A 26,133-nucleotide genomic window follows, 5' to 3' on the forward strand; every position below is an offset into this window, starting at 1 on the left:
ATTTTCAAAGCATGTAGTGGTGTTGCAATGGGTGAGAAGTTAGCTATAAATTTTCTCCAATATTGGGTTACTCCGAAAAAGCTCCTAACTTCTGTTACAATGTTGGGTTTAGGCCAATTCACAATGACTTCAATTGTTGAGGGATAAATATTAAATTCATCCCCTCCTACAATATGACCCAAATAAACCAAAGAGGTTTTCCTGAATTCACACTTAGATATCTTCAAATACATTTTCTCTTTATTTAAGACATCTAAAACTTTCTTCACATGCTTGACATGCTCTTCACGAGTCTTACTGAAAATCAGAATATCATCTAAGTAGACTATGAAAAAATCATCAAGGAATGGTCTCAACACATCATTCCTAACTCTCATGAACGTTGCAGGTGCATTGCAAATCCCAAACGACATAACTAACCATTCAAACAAACTTTGTTTTGTCTTGAAAGAAATTTTCCAAATATCACCTTCAACAATACTGATTTTATGATATCCGCTTCTCACAACTTAGTGAAATAAACAACACCCTTTAACTAATCTAGCAAATCATCAATATGAGGAAGAGGATAACGATTCTTTACCATGATTTTGATCAAAGCTCTAAAATCCACACACATGTGCCATGTACCATCCTTCTTTGGAACCAAATCAATAGGAGACTCACAAGGAGATATGTTAGGCCCAATAACCCCTTTGTCAAGAATCTCTTGAATTTTCTTCTTTATTTATGCATTCTCCAAAACTGGTATTCTATAAATGCCAACATTTGGAAGAGGTGCATACTGCTACAATTGAATCTCATGTTGGATTCCTCTTTTAGGAGGAAACCCTTCAAGTTCCTGAAACATCTTGTCACATGTGTTAACAACTTCAACCAAACCATGATTGAGTTTTGAATCACATCCTTGGAAAGGTTCATATTCAACAATATTTTTAGCTTTAATCATCAAAAACACAAAATTATTACTAGCATTTACAAGCCTTCTCATTTGACCAACACGTACAAGAGACAATTTCATCTTCTTGCAATGTGCTCTAACAATATACTCATCTCCATATTTAAAAAGATAATATTTTTTTCTCATGATGATAGAATATGGATTTCCGATCATACAAGTATGGACTCCCCAAAACAATTCCACATATGTCAAGTGGTACAACATCAAGCTCTACCTCATTAATAAAGTTTGCAGTGATGAAGAATTTAAGTTTACATTTTCTTGTCACTTGTAATTTGGCATTTTCACATACCCAACCCAAAGGGTAAGGTTTAGGAAGAGGTGTACTTTCTAAATTTAATTTTTGGACAATAGCTTCAGAAATCAAATTGGCTTGGGATCCACTATCAAACAAGGCATCAACTTTTGTATGTTTTGTATTGACCCTGATATGGAAAAGCTCAATTCTTTCTTTATCATTTTGAGACTCAATAGGCTTACTAGAAGAACTATTACTTGTAATAGAAACCTTACCTTTCATTCCCATGCTTGTGATTTTGGTTTTATTACCTAAATCAGATCCTAGATCTTGTTGAGTTGTTGCAATAGTCTTTTGTTTCCCCTTATTGTTGAACTTCTTCGGTCTCATTTGTGGGTGTAGTTCCAAAAAATGGTATTCATCATGACATTCTTTTGAACAATGTTTATAGGTAAGTTTCTCTTCCTCTTTCTTGATTGTAGCATTCTTTTTTCCTTTTCCTTTAAACTCCCCCTTTCCTGTGTCTGTATTTGGATGGATTCTTGCTAGTCTCTTGAGGAACATTCTTGCCTCTTACTTCTAAATGAGTTTCTTGAACACACACTTCATCTAAATTGGTGGGATTAAACATAATAATTGTATGCATCAAATAATTATGTAATCCACCTATGTATTTAAGGAGAGTGTCTTGTGAAGACAAATCAACACCCAAGATTAAAGTTCTTCTTCTAAATTCTTGTGTGTAACTTTGAACACTATGACCTTTGTCTTGTCTAAAATTTTTCCAATCCATAATTGTTTTTTGCATATAAGCTAATGGATAAAATTGCCTTCTTAATGCAGCTACAGAATCATTCCAAGAAGAGATAATTTTACTTCTTTTATTCAAGTCTTTTTGAGTTCTGGCCTCCCACCAGATGAGAGTTGCACTTTCCAAATGAAGAGAAGCAACCTAGATCCATTAGGCGAATTTTGAGGTCTAAAATGGACCTCCTAAGGAAATTATAAAATACTAGTGGAAATAATCAAATAAGATTAGATAACATCATCAAATTTTAGAGGGAAAAGAGAAAAAAACTTCTTTTTCAACTCGTATTTTCAACTTATCTTTGTATGGGTTTATTCAAATTTTGAGTAGGAACACTCATTGGATGAAAAATCTCATTCCTCATCCAAGGATTATCTGCATTTCATACTTTATATCGACCCTGCTACACAAAAAATGAGAAATACATGAAAAACGTGATTACAATAACATTTTTCATGTATTTCTCATTTTTCGTGTAGCAAGGTCCATCAAAAGTATGCAACATGGATACTCTTTGGATGACAAATTAAATTTTGCATCCAATGAGTACTCTCGCTTGAAATTTGAGTAAAACATTAGGGAGATAAGTTGAAAATACGAGTTGAAAAAATGGTTTTATTATTTTATTATATTTTAATCTTTTTACTTTTTTACTCAAAAATTGGTGAATCACCCGCCATGGTTTACATCATCATCTTGAATCCTATTGGTTCTTATAAATTTATTTTGGTTGTACATTTTTCTTAGGAGGCCCATTTTAGACCTCAAAATTCCTCTAATGTTGGTAACATCATCCTTAATTCTTTGAATCCTGCAATAGACTTCAATTTGACGAACTTGATTATCTAACTTTTCAACATTTACTTCCCCATTATACATAGGCAATTCAAACTTGACATCAAGCTTCAACAAAGGAGACTTAGCGTGTCCTTTTTGAGATCAAGGAGGAGTATGTCTTGGTGTTTAAGGAGGTGAAGAAGGAGATGAGGATGAAGGTGAAGATGAAGGAGAAGGAGGAGGTGGTGGAGGGAATAAAGGATTTCTCCCATCACCATCATTACCTTTTGGATGGGTTGAACTCTCTCCTTGCAACCTTGTTCTCTCTTCATACAACAATTTTACCATCTCTGACATACATGGAAAATTTTAAGGATGGAAAATTTTCTTGAAGTTTAAAAACATTGACGAATCTCACTAATCCCTAATATGCAAACTATAAAATGTTTATTGATATATCTGTAAAATTATTCAAATTTATAATGATTTTATATATAGTCTCTATATAATGTTGGCAATTTTTAAGTTAAAATAATTTTATATTCTAAAATTTGGGCGAATCTTCTTTTATAAAAATTGGAAATTAGCGAATCTTTTTTGTGGAAAAATCATGGAAAATTAGCCCACTGGGTGAACATTAGCCCCTAAAATTTTCCATGATGACATATCATAGAAAGCCTTTCTAAAAGCTCTCTCATCCTCAGACATCAATTATTGTCCTTCTTCATGTGCCATGACTTGTAGAGTTCTTGGAGTTTGTGACCTCCTTAAACCAATTTGAGGATTTGGTTCTTTAAGTACTCCTCCTCTCTTCAACTTTGACCTTGTTAACTTTCAAAAATACTTGCAAAAATAGTCAAATCTTCGAAACAACCATGCTCTGATGCCAAACTAACTTGAAATTAAAAATTTTAAGGTTTCTTGAAAGCTAGTTTATGTCTTGTGGGAAATGAATCAATTTGCAAAAGCACATAAACTTAGTGTTTTTAGTTAAGTTTTTCATAAATAAACAAATGAAGATAGACAATATGCAACATCACATAAACCAAAATTTGATGATGGAGTTCACCCCTCTTGGGCTATGTCTCTAGGTCGAGCTTCCAATGTTGGCCTTTTCTTTTGTATGCTCAAAATTCAAATTAAATCAAAATACAATGCTAAAATCACAAAAATAATGTTTCCTTTATGTCCAGTACACCCAAAACCCCTATGTAGGCTCTTCTTGGGCTCAAAAACGGTGAAAAATGACCAAGTTAGGCCTCTTTCTCCATTTCTCTATTATTTGTCCCGCAAAATGACCAAAACTAGCTAACCAGGCAACAAAAATCTTCTTTTGGAAGACCATCAAGAGACAAATTAGCTCGAGAACCACAGAAATACCATCGAAAAAGTTGCAAATTTTCACCAATTTAAACGTGTCAATGAGGCCTTAAGCACCTATTTTTAAGCCCTGTGGTTGGTCATATGGTGGCCAATGTGGCCAAGAGTTGGGCCATGGGCCCGCCCCTCCAGATTTTATCCCTTTTCCCTCAGTTATGTGCATTTAATAAAACCAGGGGTTGGGCTAACCACCGTCCCCCTCCCACAAATGTCGAACACCTCCATTTCAAATATAATTTGCTGACCCAACAATTAAGAACCAACAAAGAAGTGTAACAATAGGACATGTGGTTAATTTGCTAGAGGTCTTGAGGTTGAACCCCACCAGGTCGGTCGGATGGTCCAACGAATTTTTATACAACACCGAGGGCCACGTAGCACCCTCTAATTGGACCACTTGGTGCCTCCTGATTGACCCACACCAAAAATCAACAACCAATCAAAACCTAACACATTGCCCTTTATCGACATGCCACGTGTCAACACGTGATTGGCCCACATGAATGTTGTACAACCTAGTCACCTGCTGACGTCAGTGCCATGTCACCTGTATGACATGCCTAGTCAAACCTGCAAGTTGACTTTTTAGTTGTTTGCCAAAAACTTCAAAACGTGATAACTTTCACATACGGTATCAGAATGAGGCGTCAAGCATCGTTGGAATCAAAATGACGAGATCTATGATTTGGCACTAGTTTCGAGCGATTTCAAACACTTTGAATTTTGATCATATTTTTTATCCCTTGAATCATCTACAATGTCAAGTGTATACTCAAAAAAATGTCCCTAACCCTCCAACCAAATTCTCAATAATAATACCAAAAAAAAGGAATAAGGGGAAGGGAAAACAAATGACCAGCACTAAAATCAAGATAACAATAATCCTTAACCCAAAAGGAACATGATATGCAATCAAAATACTTCAAATCGGAACCAAGTTAATAATTTCCAACCAAAATAACAAAAAAATCCTAAGCTTCATACTAATAACTCTTGCTTTATTAATAGTGTCTATGAACATTATACCATCCATATTTGTTTCATAATAATAATTCTTGCTTTATTGATAGTGTTTATGAAGATTATACCATCCATATTTGTTTCATAATAATAATTCTTGCTTTCTTAATAGTGTTTATGAACATTATACCCATCCATTTTTGTTTCTATAATAAATTTGCTCATTTAATAATGAAAAATTATAATACATTCACATAATATAATATTAAATATTAAAATAAATTTAAATCAAAAGTCAACTTTAAATATAAATCAACATCCTCCATTTTTTAATTTCAAAAATTAAAAAATATATTTCATCTGAAAAACAATTTCTTCCATTTTTTAAAGCAGTCTTAGAGAATGGTAAGATTTTATTCTCTAAAAAATTAGACATGTTAATGGATGAAAATTCCAACTTTGTATGATAATTTCCTTTGATGATATTCTTTATAAAATATTTTATTAAATTTATTTTTTTATTTAAAAATATTATGCCATGTATTTTTTATTATTTAAGAAAATTTGATAAAATATTTTATTAAATTTATTTTTTATTATTTAAAAATATTTATGTCATGTATTTTTTATTATTTAAGAAAATTTGATAAAAATTTTAGAAATCTTAGTTACAACCATTAAGCTTCAAGATTTTTAGTGTTAATAGATTTTTTGATACTAACCTAAAAAAATTCAAACATTTCTAGATTTTCTTAAAAAAATTACTCATCTAAAACAAATTGTGGCCTCACTAACAATGCCCATTAAGTTATAAATTAAAATCTATTTCATATAAAAGAGAGTGGACATATAAATTAAGAGTTGTCTATAATGCGATTTTTTTGGAGATTCGGCCGAAAAAATTGACGTTAAATCTTGATTTGTATTATTTAAAATGGTTTTTTAACTGCATATTTGGATTCAGCACCCTGGAAAACCCCTAGGACACTTTGATTGTGCAGAAACTAACAATCAAACTTGCGATTCCAATAAATTACTGCCGGAATTTGACCGGAAAAACCCACCAAAAAAACCTTCAAAAAAATCGCATTATAAACAACTGCTATAAATTAAACTTATTTTAAGATAGGTTTGAAGGGTGTTCTGGATTTTCTGATGACAAGGATTCCATTTTCAGCGCCAATAAAGAAAATTTTAATTCCGTCATGACGCTGCAACTGTTCCATTTTGGACTTATGATCAGCGCATGCTGTTGGTATTCCATGCATGGGGACATTCTGGAATGCTGAGAAACAACCAAACATGCGCTGTCCAAATTCTGCAATACGCTCGTGACATGTCCACCACGTTATGGTTCGCGAAATTTCGAAACTGTAAAGTATCCAAGGCCACGCCTGCATTTGATTTGATATAAAACGAGCTTAATCACCACCTTTGACATGTTCAACGCTCACACTCCCGGAAATCACCGGCGGCAATAGCTACATTAACCTTACGTGCACGTTAATACATGGTTAGTCCAAATTCCGATAAGGGAGCCGTTGCATATTTGCTTTTCAGCTTTACGGGGATAAGATTGACGTGTTACCTATGAAAACGTAACATGGAATTTCCACACTCGTATAGAAATATCTAGAATGTATCTAGAATTTAAGGTCGGTTATATATATGATTTATGCACAGAGGCCACAGATTTTGAATTTATAGGTTTATGATTTGATTTTCTACAGTGGAGATCAGTCTTCTGCGATAGGGCGTTCATATTATTTTGAAAGCGAGGATATGTGATATGGAGACTACATCCTTCTATTCCATTCTTGGGGTGAATAAGGACTCCTCCGCTGCTGAAATACGCAGGGCCTACAGAAAACTAGCAATGGTGAGCACAAAATGTTGGTTGTTTTTAGTTCCTGTGAGGTTATGTTCATCAATGGTATGTACCTGATTTTGTTAAGCTATCTGCCTTGTAGAAATGGCATCCTGATAAATGGTCAACAGATCCTTCTTCATCAGAGACAGCTAAGTCCAGATTCCAGCAGATTCAAGAGGCCTATTCAGGTAATATGAAAGAAAGAAAGATGTGCACCTCTATCTGGCATTCATTTAATTTATGTTGCGCGTGATATATAGCTGAAAGCTTATTCTATTTGCAGTTCTATCTGAAGAAACCAAGAGAGCACTATATGATGCAGGCATGTATGAACCTTCTGAAGATATGGATGTAAGTTAGTTAGTGTCTCTCTGCAAAGTTTAGAGCATATAATTTCTGTAATTCTAGTCTTATTTTATAACCTTGTGGAGTGGAAACTTCTTCCGTGGTAATTTTTTTTATATAAGAGTGTACATAGTCTTGCTGAGAATTAGACTACTAAATTTATAAGACCAAATTTCTAAGACCACCTCAAAATCCATAAGAACCAAACCTCCCTGCCTAAACCTAACTTTAAACCTAACTTTAAGAGCACATCCTCCTGACTATCAGTTATCCAATTTACTTTAAATTGGCCTTACTTCATATATATCAGGTTCCTAAATATTCATACATTCCCAACATGTACAAATCAATTTAAATTCTGAATTCTCACCTTCAAATGTCCACTGGCAAAAATGAATTAATTTTCTACCGAGACCGATGTACCTGAACTTAGTAAATTCCTAGCAAAGGCCTGTAAATGCTGGTAACGATAATTAGAAGTCTTGTTGTTACCATTTTTTCCTGTTTTGTGCAGGCGTTTTGCGATTTCCTTGATGAGATTTCATCCCGGATGGCCACTGAAAGAGTGCAGGTATGAAATATGATTGATGGCTATCTAAATGGGCATATTAGAAATCAATATATCAGTAGTCCTTTTGGAAACTTGAGAGGAAAAGAGGATCAATAATCATCGGTACATCTGCATCAAAATATCTTGGCGTTTTATCATTGTTTCGGCTCGTTGGTATGGTAATGGATGAATCTTGTGCATTTCAGGGTAAGCAAGAGGACGAGCTTCAGCAGTTGCAGGAAATGTTCACGAAAATGTTAGAAGAAGATTGGATTTCAAGCGATAATTTCGGGTCGTTTGAAATAATTGGCTCCCGACACAGTGATGACAAACCCCAAAAAGGTCTACGAGAGTGAGGCCGATTGGTAACATGCAGTGGATTCGTCGACAATGTAAGTTCTTTCGTTAGTGTATAGTGTGGCTGTTTGATAGCGTGTGCATCAGCCTGTTAGAACTGGAGGAGCAAACATAGAATTAGACTTTATCTTAAATTCGCGGTCATTTCTCTAAATAGGGTGTGGATAAACGCTCATACTATCCATTGGAATTATGCACGCAAGCAATTTACTGGCTATAATATCAAATTTAATATTTAAATGTTAATTTTCTATTAATATGTATTGGTGAGATTTGAATCCCACATATTTGCGAGAAAAAAGAAAAAATAGTAGAATTTCTTTTATTAAATAAAATAACTATGTAATGTAAACGATATATATTTAATAAGTATGTAACTATGAAAATAAAATACGTAATGTAAGTGATATATTTTTAATAAGTATGTAAGTATGAAAATAAGTATGTATGTTAAGTTATAAAATAAGTACGTATATTTAATAAGTATGTAACTATGAAAATAAAATAAATATGTAATGTAAGTGATATATTTTTAATATGTAAGTATGAAAATAAGTATGTATTTTAAGTTATAAATTAAGTATGTAAAGTAAGTAAGGAGGCATAAATTAATTGGCTTTGTGTGGGTTTTTATTAGATTAAAGATTTAAATTTAATTAGAAGGGGTTGAAGATAGGAGTCGCATTTATGGGAATGATACAAAAGAAATATGTATGTGTGTTATATAGTTGCAATAATTTTAAATATAAACAGAGATATGTATGTGTGTTATATAGTTGCAATAATTTTAAATATAAAAATGCTTATATGATCTAAATTTATATGTTAGAGATTTTAGATATTTAAATGTATTTTTGTTATTAATATTTACAGAATAAATATATTAATTTGATAATATTTTTTTTGGTTTTATGTGCCATATTTGAATAGATGTGCTTGTTTGCATTTGTTTGCAAATGTTGTTAGATAAAATGTTCAGATTCTTAGTTAATTATTTTAAAATAATTGTTGAAAAGGAAAAAAATGCATTTAGATGTAAATCTATATGTTAGACATTTTAGACATTTAAATGTATTTTTGTTATTAATATTTACAAAATAAATATATTAATTTGATAATATTTTTGTTTTTTGTTTTATGTGTCAATTTTTTTTTTTGCTAGTGCAAGAGACGATCTTTCTATGGCATTAATTCAAAACTGATTTGCATATGTTATACACACCCATGAACGGAGTGGGCACCAAACCATGGTGATGCCAACCAATGGTGCAGAAAAAACATCCAATACCAAAGGACTACATTCTCGGATAAAGAGAAACCCAAAATGCGCAATTAAAAGCTAACCGAACAGTTGTTCGTAACAGAACTCTATAAAATTAAACTATAATTTAAACCGACGATCCGACCTAAACACCTTGGCCCCACAAACAAGCCCATTAAAAATCAACCGTAGATCTCATTCAATAGATCCAACAGCAAAAAAGAATATCGTTGAACCCTATATGCCGCCATTTAATGTGCGATCATGGCGGTTTTTCAAACGGTCCCTCTTCCATGTGTCAATCGTTGAATGTGATTGCTGTGAAAAAGTTGAAACTGCTTCCCACTCGCGGGGCTTGCTAAAACCGCTCAGGAAACTGAAAACCTTTCGGAGGCAAAAGAAAACGTAAGTTGGGGGCGTCAAGAGTGCCCTTCTCCCATCCACACGACAAACTAGTTTGCCAGAGATATTGTGAGAAGAGGCCTTAACTGGCCTGTCTGAAACCCTTAGAGGAAAGCCACCCGCTTTGCAGCCACAAAGGCTTTGAATGAGCTTGCTTCTTCGACCAATAAACCGCCAAAGCTTTCTATACACTGTAAAACTAAAAGAGTCCACTCCTCTGCTCATACCGCTTCTGGGTTGTCAGTGTTACCTTCCATGGTCCTGCTTCTGAACATCAACCAATCTTCTTCGGCTTGATCATGGCATTTCGCCTTAAGAATCGGTTGAGTTAGCTCTTGCCATTTTGTTGCAAACTTTTCCTCTGCGCAATTCACTCCTTGATTGGCCAGGAGGTCCGCCAGCTTGTTGGCCGTCCTTCGAACATGTTTAAAAGTTATGGTACGGAGGCCTAGAAGGTGCTTGTGGATCCTTTAAAAGATTTGATTGAGCCTCCAGTTCTTTGAGACCTTTTCCGGTGTAGTACCCTAGCTAATCTTCTTGACTGAGTTAATGATTAACTCAGAATCCACTTCAACAATCACATTGTGTCGATTATCTAGAAGCAAAAATTCTAAACAATGTTCCATAGCTAGAATTTCTGCCATATTGTTGGTGGCTTTTCCAAGATGGCCATGGAAAATAAACAAGATATTCCCTTTTTCATCCCTTAAAACTCCGCCATGACCCGTTGTACCCGGGTTTCCCTTTGAGGCTCCGTCAATGTTGAACTTCAAAAATCCCTTGGGGGGAGGTTGCCAAAAATCAAGCTCTGAGTCTTTAAAGAGATTCTTCCCTCCCAGGCTTTGAGGAGTCAAACTTTGTAATCCAAGCTGGCAGAGAATCCTCCACTCAGAAGCCGAGGGAGGATTCACAGGAAGATTTCAGACAATGGAGCTCATAGTCTCTTGTAGTTGTTTTAGGATCTGATCATGCAGGTACAGGGTGGTTTTTTTCCCTTAAATATCCTGTTATTCCTTTCTTTCCATGTGTTCTAGATGATGGTGTTAGAGCCTAGGCAATGCTAAGAACTTTGTTATTCATGAAATTTCTTCTCGATTTGCCTAGGGTGTTGATGATGCTTCCAAGGTCTCTGTCTGACTGCTGGAATATGGAGGCAAAAGAATCCCACAGCTTGGAGGAAAAGGAGCAGTTGTTGAGAATATGCTCCATTGTTTCCTCTTGCATTTCACAGAGCTGGCACCTGGAGGGCCCCAGAACACCTCTTTTCCTAATATTGTCCCAAGTCAAAATTTTCTTGTGTTGCACCAGCCATGTGAAGAGTTTAATTTTCATCCAACCTTGTTGTCTCCAAAGTCTTTTCCATGCTTTATCCAGAGCTTGGGAAGCCAAACCAAGGAGAATTTTTTTTGCATCCTTAAGATTAAAGGTGCCCTCATTGTTGTTGCCCCATCTTAGCTGGTCATTCCCTTCTGAAACAAGAATTTTCCTTCTATCTAACTCTTGCATTATTACATCAGCTTTGTCTTTTAAAGGGTTGTCATTTCTAAGATCAAATTTCCTCCATTGTCTCCACTTTCCTGCATTGTTGGTCCAATCCCAAAAATCCTTAACTTTGATTAATCCTTTATCATTGATCTCTGCCTTCAGTTCCTTTAGTTATTCTTTCAAAAGAATGGGTTCCTGTTGCCATCTGTCCTCCCAAAACAAAGCTAGGTTTCCCTCTCTAATTTCCCAAAAGCCATTCTCTTGAACTAGACTTCTATTGTCCTAAGCCTTGTTCCATATGTGTGATCCCTTGATATTACCATCCATTCTTATATGATCCTCACTAGGCCATGAACTGGCATATTTTTCTTTCAAAATTGTAGCCCACTAAGCCTTTGGTTCTTTTAGCCAACGCCACCATAATTTAGCCCCTAGAGCTTTGCTTAAAATTTCAGGATCACCCAATCCTAGTCCTCCATAATTTCTAGGTTTACAGATTTTTTCCCAGGCTACCAAGGCCCATTTTTTCTTTACTTCCCCCTTTCCCCAAAGAAAGTTTCTTCAAATGTTTCTGATAAGTTTCAAAACTCCTTTAGGAGCTGGGAGAATAGAAAGCATAAAAACTAGGATTGATTGTAGAACAACCTTTGTGAGCACTAGTCTGCCAGCCAGGTTTAAGGATCTAACCGTCCATTTTCTGATTTTGTCTTGTAGTTTGTTGATAATTGGCTCCCAGATGCTTTTGTGTAGTGGCTTAGTAGTTAGAGGTATCCCCAAATATTTTGAGGGAAGAGAATCTCTTTGAAAGCCCAGAATTTTAGCAATGTTCTTTTGAATGGCAATATTAGTATTGAAGAAAAAGATCTTGGATTTGGTGAGATTAACTTCCATACCTGAAGCCTTGGCAAATTCATTTAGAATTTGTTTGAATGCATGAGCTTCTTTGACTGTAGGGATTCCTTGCAGCATCGTGTCATCCACAAACTATTGATGCGTCCAAGCTTGACCCCTATCAGAGAGTTGGAGACCTTTGATCTTACCAACTTCTTTGGCATGATTGATAGATCGACCTAGTCCTTCCATCATAAGGATGAAGAGAAAGGGAGAGAGTGGGTCCCCCTGTCTGAGGCCTCTAGAGGGAAGAAATGTTTCAGAGGGAGAGCCATTGACCAAAATAGAGAAACTTGAGGAAGTAACCAGGGCCAAGATCCATCTTACCCAGTTGTGATCAAACCCAAAGGCAATAAGTATTTTCCTGATATAGTTCCAACTTAGTTTATCATAGGCTTTAGCAATGTCTAATTGCATGATCATACCAGCCTTTCGGTTGATAGTCAAAGAATGAACCACCTCGTGAGCTTGAATGATATTGTTGAGAATTTTCCTTCCTTCCACATAACCAGCTTGTTCCATAGAAACCAGGGATGGAAGGAGAGGTTTGAGTCTATTGGCCACCACTTTTGATATTATCTTGTAGACCACATTACATAAAGCTATTGGTCTAAACTTGTCTGGAGTCTGAGCAGCCTCCTGCTTGGGGATAAGAGCAATGAAAGAAGTGTTCAGAGCTTTCAGAATATTTTTATTCATCCTGGAATCTTCTACCACATTTAAAATATCCTTTTTAACAATGCTCCAGCAGGCTTTGAAGAAATCAACATTGAAACTGTCTGGGCCCGGTGCTTTACCATTTTGCATTTCTTTGAGCACCTCGCTGACTTCCTCCTTGGTTACTGGCTTGTTGAGGTTGAAATTGTCCTCACTAGACACCAACCTAGGAATGTGTCTTGTGAAGTTTCTGATGGAATTCTCTCTGTTATAACAAGTTTCTTTGGCAATGCCTTGAAAGTGCTTGACCAAAGCTTTTTCTATTTCAACATGAGAGTTGTGAAGAATGCCTGTCTCATCCTTGATCACTGAAATTCTATTATGAACTCTGTTCACCATTGTGGATCTATGGAAGAAGCTAGTATTTCTTTCTCCCTCTTTGAGCCATTGAACCCTCGATTTTTTCCTCCAAAATATTTCCTCTTGTTTGCACAATTCCTCCCATTCTTGATGGTATTTGGTGACCTGATCATTCCTGATTTCATCAAAGCCATCTATGATAAGGGCTTGGTTGAGTTCCTGCATTTTTCCTTCTACTGCTTTTTTGGCTACAAAAATGTTGCCATGTTCATTCTTGTTCCATTCCTTGAGCTTAAGCTTAATGTGTTTTAGTCTTTTTTGAAGAAGGAACATATTGGTGCCTTGGATATTCAAATCTTCTGCCCACCATTTGGCAATATTACTGTTGAAATCTGGATGAGAAAGCCAGATGTTTTCAAAGCGAAAAGGTCTATTTCTTGGAGTACCAATACTCTACACCTCCAGATGAATCAGCCAGTGGTCAGATCCTCCAAAGGGTAGGATTCTTGCTGAAATTTCCTTATTATTGAGCATAAGATCCTCAGATATCATGAATCTGTCCAATTTTGAAGCCACCTGAGACTCTCCTCCTCTTTTGTTGTTCCAAGTAAAAATTCCATTACTGGTTGTAATGTCCACTAACTTCATAATGTCTGTGAAAGACTGAAACTTCAGAGAGCCTTGACTTTGAATTCTAGTTCCACCTTTTTTCTCTGAAAGCGATTTAATCATGTTAAAATCCCCTCCCAGTATCCATGGCATACCTGCATGTCTATCCCTTAGTTCCTCCAGAGAATCAAGAAATTTTAGTTTTCCTTCCAATCTTTGGGGTCCATACACATTGGTGATTAGGTAGGTTTCCTTATCTCCGATAGGCTGGATGACCATGGAAAGATAATCTCGAGATGCTTCAACATCTAAAATTTCTATTTTCTTAGGATTCCAAAGGGTGAGAATACCTCCTTCTGTATTCTCCGCTTTGACTTCCAAAAACTCATAACTATTGAGCCACTTGCTATGAATCTCTTTTAATTTATGAATGGAACATTTGGTTTCCTGGATGAAGATCACATCCAGAGCTATTTGTTTCATTATGTTACTAATCAGCCTCTGTTTCCTTTTACTACCAAGACTTCTGATATTCCTAGAAGTAAACTTCATTATTAAAGATTGGTGAAGGAGTAGCTGGTTAGATCTTTCATCTTACCTGCGTTTATCATTAGCTTTCCACATTCCATTAATAACTTGTTCTGCTTTTTCCTACCTCTTTTTTTTCCTGGGTTTCTGGGTGCTAATCCAGGTATGGGTTTTGCCATTTTTACCCCCTCATTACTCTGCTTTTCCTTGCTCCTTTGCCTCTCCGGACCTTTGTTTTGGGTTTTCCATATACATAGTTGTTGGACTTTATTGAACTCCTCTGGAGGTAAAGAGTCTATCCCTTCTTTAGTTCCTTGAATCAAGAAATCGTCCAAGTCAAGATTCTCTTTCTCAAGAATCGCCTGAAGTTCTTGGTCCTCCGTTTCCATCTTACTTTGGGTCATCTCCTGATCCATTTCTATTTCTGCATCGCTCATCATCGTTTCTGTCTACAAAATCTTATCTGGTGTTTTTTCCTTGTCCTCTACTTTCTTTTCTTCCATTAATTCTTCCCCTTTCGTCTAGTCTGTTGTGTTATCTTCTTCTTCCACTTCCAAGACTCAGAGCCTGTTTTGGCTGGTTTGTTGTCCTTCAGATTTGTGTGATTTTATTCCCTTCTTGTTTCCTTTTCCTTTGTTTTCCATTTTGTGAAAGGCTTTGTAGTCTTTCATAGCATTAGCTTTACTCTTATTCTCTATTTTAGTGAGAGGGAAATCCCTGAATAGGTGTCCATGTTCATGACATTTGCGGCATCTGAACGGAATATGTTCGTAGTCTATGGTTTGGACCCATTCTTCATCATGAACTTCCAAGATTATCTCATCTGGAAGAGCTCTAGAGAGATCCATCTCCACACAGATCCGAGCAAAGGAAGTATACTTTCCCCTCCTAGTGGCTTCAGAAGCTTTAACAAACCGTCCTAGCTTATTTCCTATGGCTATTAATGATTCTGTTTGCCAATAATCAAGCGGAAGAGAATAGAGCCTTACCCAAACCAGGACTGAAGTAAAGGTCTCACGTTCTGGGACAAAATTCATGATCCAAGGTCACATATAGAGACCTGCAACAGTAAAGAAGTATGGCCCACCTTCAAAAACTCTATCCTTGTCTTCGATATTCGCAAAAACCACGGTAAAGAAACCCTTTGAACCTAGGTGTAGGTCCATGCTTCCTTTTGGTTTCCAGTGGTATCTTATCCACATTTGTAAGTTTTTTTCAGTGGGCCATAAACCCATGAATTTGCAAATGATTGCATAGGTTTGCATATATTCCCTGTGCTCCTGTAGAGCAGGCTCATTTAACATGACTCTGGGAGTTACAGCAGCTTTGGGCTTACATGGGCCCATGTGTGCTTTGTTTTTTCTTCCCTGTTCCTTGTCTTCTTCCTCATTCTCTTTAATAATACTTTTCTCCTTGGATTCTGGTCCATTTTGTTCCTCTTCATTGTTCTTATTTCTTCCCGTTGAAGGTCGTCTATCATTTTCCATGGGTTTTTTTCCCCTGCTATTCATGGCTTGCTTGAAGGAGGGAGTGGAGCTCCCTCCTCTGCGCCCCTCCATGGATCGTTGCCTCTGGAGTAACTCTGAAACCCTATTTTTTTATTTTTCACCTTCGCTCTCTGTCTCCCACCGCTGGTTCCCAATTTCGATTTGATCTCTTAATATCAATTGCAATTCCTTTTATGTGTCAAATTTGAATATGTGTACTTGTTTGCATTTGTTTGCAAATATTGTTAAATGAATTGTTCAGATTCTTAATTAATTATTTCAAAGTAATTGTCGAAAAAAAAAAACATGCATTTAGCCTTACTATTGGTTTTCATACAAATTCAACAACCACAAGCTCTTAAAGCTTTCCATGTTATTGTTAAACAAGTATATTGTGTTCTTTTCACCAAATGTTCTAAATATTCATAATTGCAAATTCTCCAAACTTATCATAATGATAATTCATTCTTAAGAAAGAAAACAAAACCTAATACAAAACTTAGAATTCTAATATTATTAAAAAAGGCTACATGTTCCATTAAATCTAAATCTAACCATTTGATATGGTTAGCCCAAGATTCTAGCATGGGAACCAAAAAGATTGATAAAGATCGCCAAAAAAATAAAAAAAGGTTAGAAAGGTTATGTCCAGATTTCCATTGAAATACTGGATATGATGGACCGTGGACCGAGGTACAATGAAGAGAGAAAACTACTATAAAAACTTGAAAATCTTGGTCCAATTTCAAGTTTGTCCGAATTGACAATGGTGATTTGTCGTGCTTGAGATAATATATTTATATGGTAAAAAATTTGATACTCTGAGTGCTTGAATCATGTATAGTCTGAGTTCTTGAATTATGTATTTGATGTTGGAAATGGTTTCATCACTATAAAAAAAAACCTAGACACCTAAAATTTTGAAACTTGACGTTTTAGATTTCCCAAATATTTTACCAGATTTCATCAAAATCTTATTAGAGTTTTTATTATTGTCAATGTAAATTTAAAACCACCCAGATGCGGGTGAAATAAATGAGACTTAATGATTTATCGGACAGACGGACGAGCATGGTACTGCCAGATGCAGACCAGCGCGACAATCCAGAAGTTCATTTGGTTCATGAGCGCGACAATCCAGAAGTTCATTTGGTTCTTGATGGATATTCTGCAGCGCAAAAGATTTGGCATGCTCTATGTATTTACTGCTCGCCTCGTCCAAGGTAAGGCGTTGGCTATTATAACCATGGCGTTCTGAGCTATCCTTCCCACTGCTAGTGTTCCACCTTCTTGTCTCTAGCTGGAGCAGGATGCGGGTCTGTGGGGCAGGCTGGTCTTTGAAAACAAAGGTAAATACTCTATGTGCATTTTCTCTGTTTATCTCAGGCTTGGGATAGTTGTGTTTTTCGATAGCAGATTTGTCTCTGGAATCATTGGTCAGCTCTCAAATGCCCCTGCCATTCGACCTGTGCCGCTCTCCCCGCACTTACTGGCCTGTTGTCTTTGTCTAAAGTCGTTTCCTGTGCTGTATAACTACTCTCTTGTATCTGCCTCCAATTCCCTGTGTTGTATAACTACTCTCTTGTATCTACCTCTCCTTAATCTCCTCATCATGGTATGCCATAGTATGAGGAGCCATTTCGGGGGGAGTCGTGGAGGGCGTGGCAGACCGCAGGCAGCCCGCTCTGTGAATCCTGCTTGCAGACCATCTCCGTATCATGGGTTTCAGACCAATCATTTTACTTTTCAAAGCAATCTTAATAGGCCTGTAATCACTGCCAATATCACTATTCTCTTCTCTGAAGAAGAATCTCCGCCTCCAATTAGGGTGCGTATGATGTCTGAGCCTCCTCAGGGGGCTTTCAGAGAGGCTGGCAGTCAGAGCAACATGCAGGTAATGGCAGGGGAAAGCCTGGAGAAAGGTAAGGGGGAGAGGCTTGAAAGGAGCGACACTCCCAGCGCCTCTCTGCCTCTAGAAGCCGTTGGCCAGAGGAACGGGGAAGATAATGATAGTGATTCGCGTCCCCTGTTGAGGCACCCAGGCGACGAAAATGTTGGATATGATGATGAATGGGAGGATAATGCTTGCCCGGTGGTGGAGGAGCCTCAGAATGAGGACGCAGCAATTTGAGGCCATCTGGGCCCATTCCATTTCGGTTTTGCGGATGACTAATATGATCAAGTTCAGGCGGTTATGGATGCAGTTTTGGTTCGGCCTCTTCAGACAGGCGGTCTTATTTCTCTCCATGATATGCGGCAATGTAAAGATCTTCTGGAATTTTGAGCAATGTCTTGGTCTAGCTCTCTGGTCATGCGCTCTAGACAGACGGTTATATCACCTCTTCTTCATGTTATCTTGGTTAATTCCTGGTGTCTATATCTGCACTCTTGCTTATGGTATCTGGTTTTTCTTCACCTAAGACAATTTCTGATGTTTTGAGCGCTCTCGGATGATGATTCCCGAAGCCTCAACCCTTTGTATTTTTACTTTGTTTTACCATTAATAGAATTAGTATTTGCCCAAAAAAATGTAAATTTAAAACCTCCCTGAACTAAACCTTTATCTTAGAAATAGAATATCTTTACCTTTATAATTAAATATTAACATATTTTTTCAATTAAAAATTGCTCGAAAATTGGCGCACAATATGCATTTGATAATTTCCTAATACGGATTATCGAATTAAAATAATAAAAAAATAAAGAAAAAACAAACATCTGGCACGTTTGACTCATTTGATGAACTATGAAGACTCCCGGAGTGGATACGAATAGCCACTGGGTAAGCAAAGTTGTTAGATGGGTTTTGTCAAAACGCACGTGGAGATGTATTAGAAGGCCGTTTCAGCCGACCAAGACATAACGAAATGACTCTGGCGCCCAATGGAATCAGGCGGCGTATACCGTTACGAAAAATATAAAGAAAATATTTGCCACGCGGCGCTTTGAATGAAACGGCCAACATTATCACTGTCCGTTAATAGCTTTGATAGTATAAATACAAATGGCATGTTCGCACATTATAATATGATTGATATAAACATTATAATAAGATTGATAAGGGTGGGTAGTTTTTTTTGGTTTAGAATTTGTTGTATTTATAAATTTTATTTGTAATAGTTTTGTACAATCCAAATGTGTTAGGTTTATTGAGAGCGTTGAATTTATAGATGCATTTAAAAACAAATTTTAATTTTATTGTTCAATGAGGATGTTAGTTTACTATTTTATGTTTTGGAATTCTATGAAATAATATTTGGTCGTTATATATAAGTATTTTGTATTAAAAATTTACATGATTAATGTTTGCTTGTCTCTGGTCTGCCCAATGGGAAACCAAAGGAGAAGTTTAGTTCTAAAGTATTGAGGTTACGTCTATTTTCAAAAGTAGAATAGTTAGACAATGCCTTCATTGAACAATAAAATCTTAAAAATTATTTTTTAATTATCATATATATATTAAGGCACTTTATATTACTACTACAAAAATTTACATGATTAGTGTTTGTCTGCGTTTGGTCTGCCTTATGGGAAAGCAAAGGAGGGGTTTAACTTTAAAGTATTTAGGTTACATATATCTCTCTTGACTATAGCATCTATTAAACAAAAAGAAAATACATAGACTCACTAAACCCATTTCCAATACACCATGGATTGACTAAACAGAAAACATTACAAGAACTGAAAACAAAAAACTGAGATTGAATAGAAGCTATTGTCCCAAGTTGTTTGGCTTGGGGGCTTGCTGGGGAACAATGTCATTCCGAGGGAAGAGGTTGTTGTTGCACCTGTTGAGGGTGGTGTTTATTTTATGATCCATTCCATCCAATTTATCCTCCAATTCTATCAACTTTAATGCATTCTCGTATTGAGCATTGTTGTTGTTTGTGAATATGCACACCAAGAGAAATTTTGTATGCCAATAAGCATTGATTTCCTGCATGTAACCTGAAAATCTCGAGCGAGTGGTGGTAACTAGATTAGGAATCTAGTCCTTGGTCTCAACTTGAACATGGTGGTGAGGACTACAGTGTCGTTCCTGGTTTACAACAATTTCCATTCTTTCAATTTCTTGGCAAACAAGCTCAAGGATCTACTGCTCAAAACGAGCCACAAACTCTCTTTCTTGTGCGTGAGCTCGTAGTTGAGAGGTCGATGCCATATGGCTGGGGGTCCAAGAGGAGACAAAGGGACAACCTCTATCCCTTCATTTGCGAAAAACCATAAAAATTCTATGAGTCATAGTAATACAGGGAAATCTTGATGCTCGAGATTAATGTGGAGGGGAGTGACTAAGGATGGGAGAGGTAATGGTCTAGGGATTTAGCAAGACAAGATGGACAAGTAGAGACAGAAGAGCGTGAGACATGCTAGATAGGGAGGAGACAGAGGAGAGACTGAATTGGTGCAAGAGTCTGAGGAGGAAAATTGAGAACGCTAAGAGTGAGTTGTGAGGGAAGAGTTATAAAGAACAAAGGATGACAAGGAGGCCAATCCAAATCGAAGTATTTGCTAAAGAAATACAAATCCACGGACTAGAGAAAACACATAATGGCTCAAATAAACACAAGCCAAAGCGAAGGAAGAAAAATTAGATTGATAATAAGCTTATTTGAAATGCCAAGGAGCTTATTACTAGGTTCACAACAAGAATAATTAAGCGCACCAAACGCAAGACGCCAACAAGAAGGGAAATAACTCGTAGGTAGTTATACATGTTCCTAATATAGATACAAGGGTGTCTTGGTTCACTCAATATTTCCAATACCAAGGCTGTTCGCATAGCGAGTAGTCTAAGTGCACCAGTCAATATATGAGAAATTTATGCTTTGCTTTGAAATGTTTCTTTGATTGTGCAATGTGTCATTGATCTTATAGTGAAGGAATCCCATGATTTCCACTTTCCAATAATATTGAGCTAAAGTTCTCCATTTATGAGTGTAATCCATTATTTTCATATAAACATTTGATGCCTCCATTGTCCACCATAAAATTGACCTACACAACATGGTACTCTGCTTGATGTTGGAGCTTGAATTTAATATTTGACCGAGCCTCTGTGTAACAACCCCAAATTAAACAAACATTAATTCTTTAAATTTATATGATTCATATTCAACACCCAATTATTCAACTATTGCACATAGAAATTTGTGAAATATGAGCAAGGAGACGACTTACCTGTATCGACAATATTCCTTGATTGTGCTTTTGTAGTTGAATGCTCTTTGAATTCTGCTAACTGCAACAAGGTTTCGGGGGTGACTCTCCACCCAATCGTAGGCTTAGTTGCACATCATCTTTTTACAACTGGCCACTTTCGAGCCCTCAATCAATGTACTGTTGTCAGGGAATCCTTTATCTCACAACACTTTTCTCCCATGAGAATGGATGAAGGAATGATGAATCTCATCTTCCTCATCGTTTATTAAATAAACCAAACAATGGAAATAGGTCTGCATGCACACATTCCATGTGTCAACATGCAACTTTTATTTCTTTATTTTAAATTTTACTTAATTTAATATTCCTCTTAATTTAATTCTTCTTATTTTATTCATTTTTACTTTTTGTTAACTTTACTTATTTTTACTATCTTTATAGTTCTCTTAATTTAACTCTTTCTTATTTTATTTTTCTTTTTGATAGCTTTACTTATTTTTACTATTTTATAGTTTACTTTCATATTTATTATTTAGAATCCACTGTTATTATTTACTATTTTATTTATTTATTATTATTATATTCTCTTCATTATTTATTATTATTATTATTATATTGTCTTTAATTTTTTATTATTTATTTACCATTATTATATTTTCTTTATTGTTTATCATCTATTTGCTTAAATTTTAATATTATATTATATTATTTTTATTTTTATTTTTATTAGGGGACATTACATATTCCCCCCTTTAAGGAACTTCGTCCCGAAGTTAAGTTGAATCATTTAACATTTCATTTATTTAGTTATTTATTACTTCAAGTTTGCCCTACACCCTCTGTTGAACTAGTATAAGCAGCAGACATCGAAAGTATCCACATCACTTGGGAATCCCAAGGAATATTTGTCATTTTCCCGCTTTTAGAACCAAGCATAAGCTTCATCAGTCTGTACCATAGCCCAAGGCTCGCGCCCGGCTGAGACCTCATTTGCCCCAAGGCAGGCATCTGGTCCCAATACTTAATGACTTAAGGCATCTTGCAAGCTAGCCCACTCCCTCTGCACCTACTAAGGTGCATAGCCCCAGGCATCGAGGTCCTTACACCCCCACCAAACTTCAACATCCTAATCCAATATCAGGCACTGGACCTGTTAGTGTCAATTTCTTCACACTTCCATCGGTGATAAAATTGTTCTTTTGCATGCATATTAGGTGTCTCATTCGATCAGCTGCATTCCATTAGGTCATGGATCAACTGATGGTAGTGGTTTCATGTCAGTTTCCCTCATGACATCCACCTGCTGACCTGTTTACACATTTTTTTTTAGTCATTCACAGTCATCCTATTTCATTTCATGTATAACAAATAGTCCTAGGGTTTAGTTCCATCAGGTCTTAGGGTTTGTCATTCATGCTCTAATAAAGGGGTTAGCAAGCACATGAGGAGAATAAAAAGGTTCATAGAGTCATAAGTTTACTTCTGTTATGCTAAATAAATCTCTTTCACCTCAAAACTCTGTTTTGAGGTGAAATTGAGCATTTGCATTTAATGAATCACTTGATGTAATTTTATTGTCCCAATATGTAATTTAATTTCTCCTGGTGACCTACTGACAAAGTCAACTCCTGCCACTGCAAAAAGTCAATGTAATAAGTCCACCTGCAAAAAGGCAAAAGTCAGATGTAAGTGAAAGAGAGCATTTTGAAAAAAGCTATCCAAACTATAGAAGAGTGGGTCTTGGTTAATGAAAAATTAAAGGAGAAAGGTATAAAGTCCATTTCAAGTGTTTTTTTAACTTCATTGTTGAATTGGAGAGCTAAGGAGAGGAGAAAACGCGATTTTGAGCTAAAGTAGAGAAACATAGGCAAGTTTACAGTTTTCTCCCTGGCGCTACGCATTATCTCCCTAACGCTATGCATTAAATTGGCAATGCGCACCTGTGGCAGGTTTCCAGTGCAAATTTGTTCAAGTGTTGTGCATTAAATTGGCACTACACACCTGTTGGTATGCACTTTGCATCTGTTGGGAAGTTTAAAATTCATCAATTGGGTTATCAAATCGTCTTTTAAGCTACTCAAAGCTCATGCCAAGTAATTATAGCCTATTATCTTGCACAAGAAAAGCTGTTGCTTGAGTTTTTGAGTGTGATTATCATCAGTTCATTCAAACCCTATTAGCATTGGGATTTCTCTCATAAATCCTATATAAGCTAATCTACCTTTCATAGGCCATTAAGGATCATTTGTGGCCATTCTCCTCCATTTACACTTAGTTTACCAACTCATCTTCACTTTTCATCACAAAAATCTTAGTGATTCTTCCAGAGAAGCTCATGTGCCAAGAAAGCCACACAAAGGGGGAAAGATCATCCGGGAGGAGCCCACAACTCTTACAGAATTGCTTGCTTTCCCTCTTGCTGTAGCTAGCTTTAAACACTAGTCTTGTTATCAGTTTTGTGAAATGGTGGAGAGGGTCAAATTCCATCATGAGGTTGTTTGTTACTCATCTAGACAAGGGTCAGGTTACCCTTGCCAGTGTTTCTTTCACATTATCACCTATCACTATCTCAGAAGCAACAAGCATCCCAAATGTAGGTGAACAATGGAACAAGATTTGTAATGCAAGGATAAATAGGCTAAAAAGCCAGGCTAAGGAGAGCTTTGAGGAGCAAGAAAGAGCAAGATAAACTCAAAATCTTGGTTGAAGCATCATTGGCTCAACAAAGCACCTAACAAGGATCACTCATGCCAAATTTCAAGAAATTTGGAGAAATTTTTTACATTTTTGAATTTTTGAAATTATAGGTGCGCAATGCCACTGGCGCTGCGCTTTTGATGGAGGCATATTCTTGCAAAATGGCTTACATATCTAGAATCAGCATGGAAAAATATGTAAACCCAGAAATAGTGAGAAATTTTGGACAAGGTCTTGGTCACCAAAAGGGCAAAAAACACCCAAAAAGTGCCCTCTCTGCCACTTTTTTGCCACATAGGAAGTAGTCTTAGGAGAATCAATTTTTGGAGGGCCAAATGAACTCCAAATTCATAAATTCAAGTTGTTCCAGAAATTAGACTCGACAAGCTTTCCAACAAGCTATCCTACACCTGCTTTGGACTCCGGGAAGGCTTCCAAAATTGGCATAGAAAACGTGTTGCGCATTAAAATTTTGGCGCTGCGCATTAAATTGATTTTGCCAATTTTGCCTGATTTTCCAGATTTTTCCTAGTTTTCTTGGGAGATCATTTTTTCCTCATTTTTTGGTAAATGTAAGCATGGTAAATGATGAATTCGATGTAAATATGGATGAAAATAACTTCATAGGGTAGATACATCAAGTTGCAAGCGGTTTTGAGCTGTAATGAATTGGTTTCCTTGGTTTTAGAGGCAAGTTGTTTCACTGCCTATATTCTTGTTCTTAGTTTAGATATGGTTGAAACCACCCCTATTCTCATGGATTTGACCCTGATAGCTAGCATAAGTGGTTTCATTGCCTATATTATGTAATTTATTAGTCATTTGTAAAGGTTGGACTTTGGCAGAAGTGTTGGCACTCATTGAATATTTGTATTAGCAGTTTGGCAAGGAATAAAACCAGGTTTCACAGCTATTTTTGTGGGATTCTTGTGACAGTGAGTTTATGTATTATTTCTTCTTTGTAATGAGTTTTTCTTATTTTTTATATGTATCCAAATCCATTTTTCTCTTCTAAAACTAAATGAATCAAGGTGAATAGACAAAATACACTATTGTGCTTTGTCTTGGGAATGCATTTGGTTTTCAATGTTTGTCAACAATTTGAAGAGGATTCATAGTTTCCTTATGCCCTCCTCAACTCCTCAGCTGTCTTAATCTACCATCTCAATCCATTGCTAGTACATAAACCCTTGTCTACCTCACCCCACATAACATGATTGTATCCCTGAGTTGATTTCCCGAACCCAATCCGCCTTCTCCAATTGATCCAGCAACCAAAACCCAAATCAAAAAAATCAAACCAAAAACCCTGAGCTATTATACCTAGCCTAAAATCTACATTAAATTCAGTCATCTCAAAACATAATTGCAACCATCCTCACTGAGATTGACAAGGAGAGAGCCCTCTCCCAACCTGGTAGGGCTAGCTACGAGGTTAAGCGTGGTTTGATGTTACCCTAGACCTACCTTCCTTCAACATGAGGTAGATCAAGGCACTAACAAGACCTACAATATCAAGCACTTTGCCTCCTCAAGATGGTCCCACAACCCCTCAAGAGCTATCCATGAAAAGATATACAAGACAAAGGAACCAATGGCATATGTAGTGTTGATTGAGTATGTCCCCAGCCCATATGGTGTTACATATTCTCCCTCGTGGGCATGGGCTCCCATGAGATCATCAAATAAACTAGCCCTCTCGACCCATTTGTGGATTTCCTATCAATCGCCACACCTCAACATATATCCAATGCATTAGCTATAACATCACAGTATCATAGAAAACAATCCACATGCCAAGTCTTGCATGTCATCATGAGAATATAACATCATTGTTATCACAAAATTATGCGTGTCATAAATCTACATACAATCACCACCTACTTCACATCATAATATCCTCGTAAGTTATAACATCAACATTCAACATCAAAGACATATCACCAATATGTCTATATACCTCAATATAACATCATAGTCCCTATGCATATCATATTCATCATAAGCATACAACATCATTATCATAACAAAATAAATAAACAAGAACCACATGTGCATTTTTATCCCCTTATCAGAACTATGCCCAATTACCATGTATCATCATATTATGAAACCTCATCAATACGAAATTTGAAATCCTATAGATTTATACCTTTTGCTTACATGTTCCAACACTGGTGTAATGTCCCCTAATGTTCTAGAGCTAGGTTTCAACTCTGTGTGACCTGTGATACCATATGTAAAGACCCTGAATTAAACAAACATTAATTATTTCAATTTATATTATTCAAAAGCAACACCCAGTTTCAACTATTGCACATATAAATCTGTGAAATATGAGAAAGGA

The 26,133-nt window shown here is 36.3% G+C and overlaps 1 protein-coding gene across 1 annotated transcript; it reads left to right on the forward strand.

Annotated features, from left to right (window-relative positions):
- Positions 1-6,758: 6,758 nt before the first annotated feature.
- On the forward strand, positions 6,759-8,503 carry LOC149178119 (uncharacterized). Its single transcript, XM_089423544.1, has 5 exons — positions 6,759-7,003; positions 7,095-7,182; positions 7,278-7,345; positions 7,854-7,910; positions 8,096-8,503. The coding sequence occupies exons 1-5, from the start codon at positions 6,914-6,916 to the stop codon at positions 8,243-8,245; spliced, it is 453 nt and encodes a 150-aa protein (XP_089279670.1). The 5' UTR covers positions 6,759-6,913; the 3' UTR covers positions 8,246-8,503.
- Positions 8,504-26,133: the final 17,630 nt, after the last annotated feature.

This window comes from Pinus tabuliformis, chromosome 4_1 (assembly GCF_031772625.1).
Source record: "Pinus tabuliformis cultivar Carrire ecotype Pingquan chromosome 4_1, CPIR1, whole genome shotgun sequence".
Taxonomy (NCBI): Eukaryota; Viridiplantae; Streptophyta; class Pinopsida; order Pinales; family Pinaceae; genus Pinus; species Pinus tabuliformis.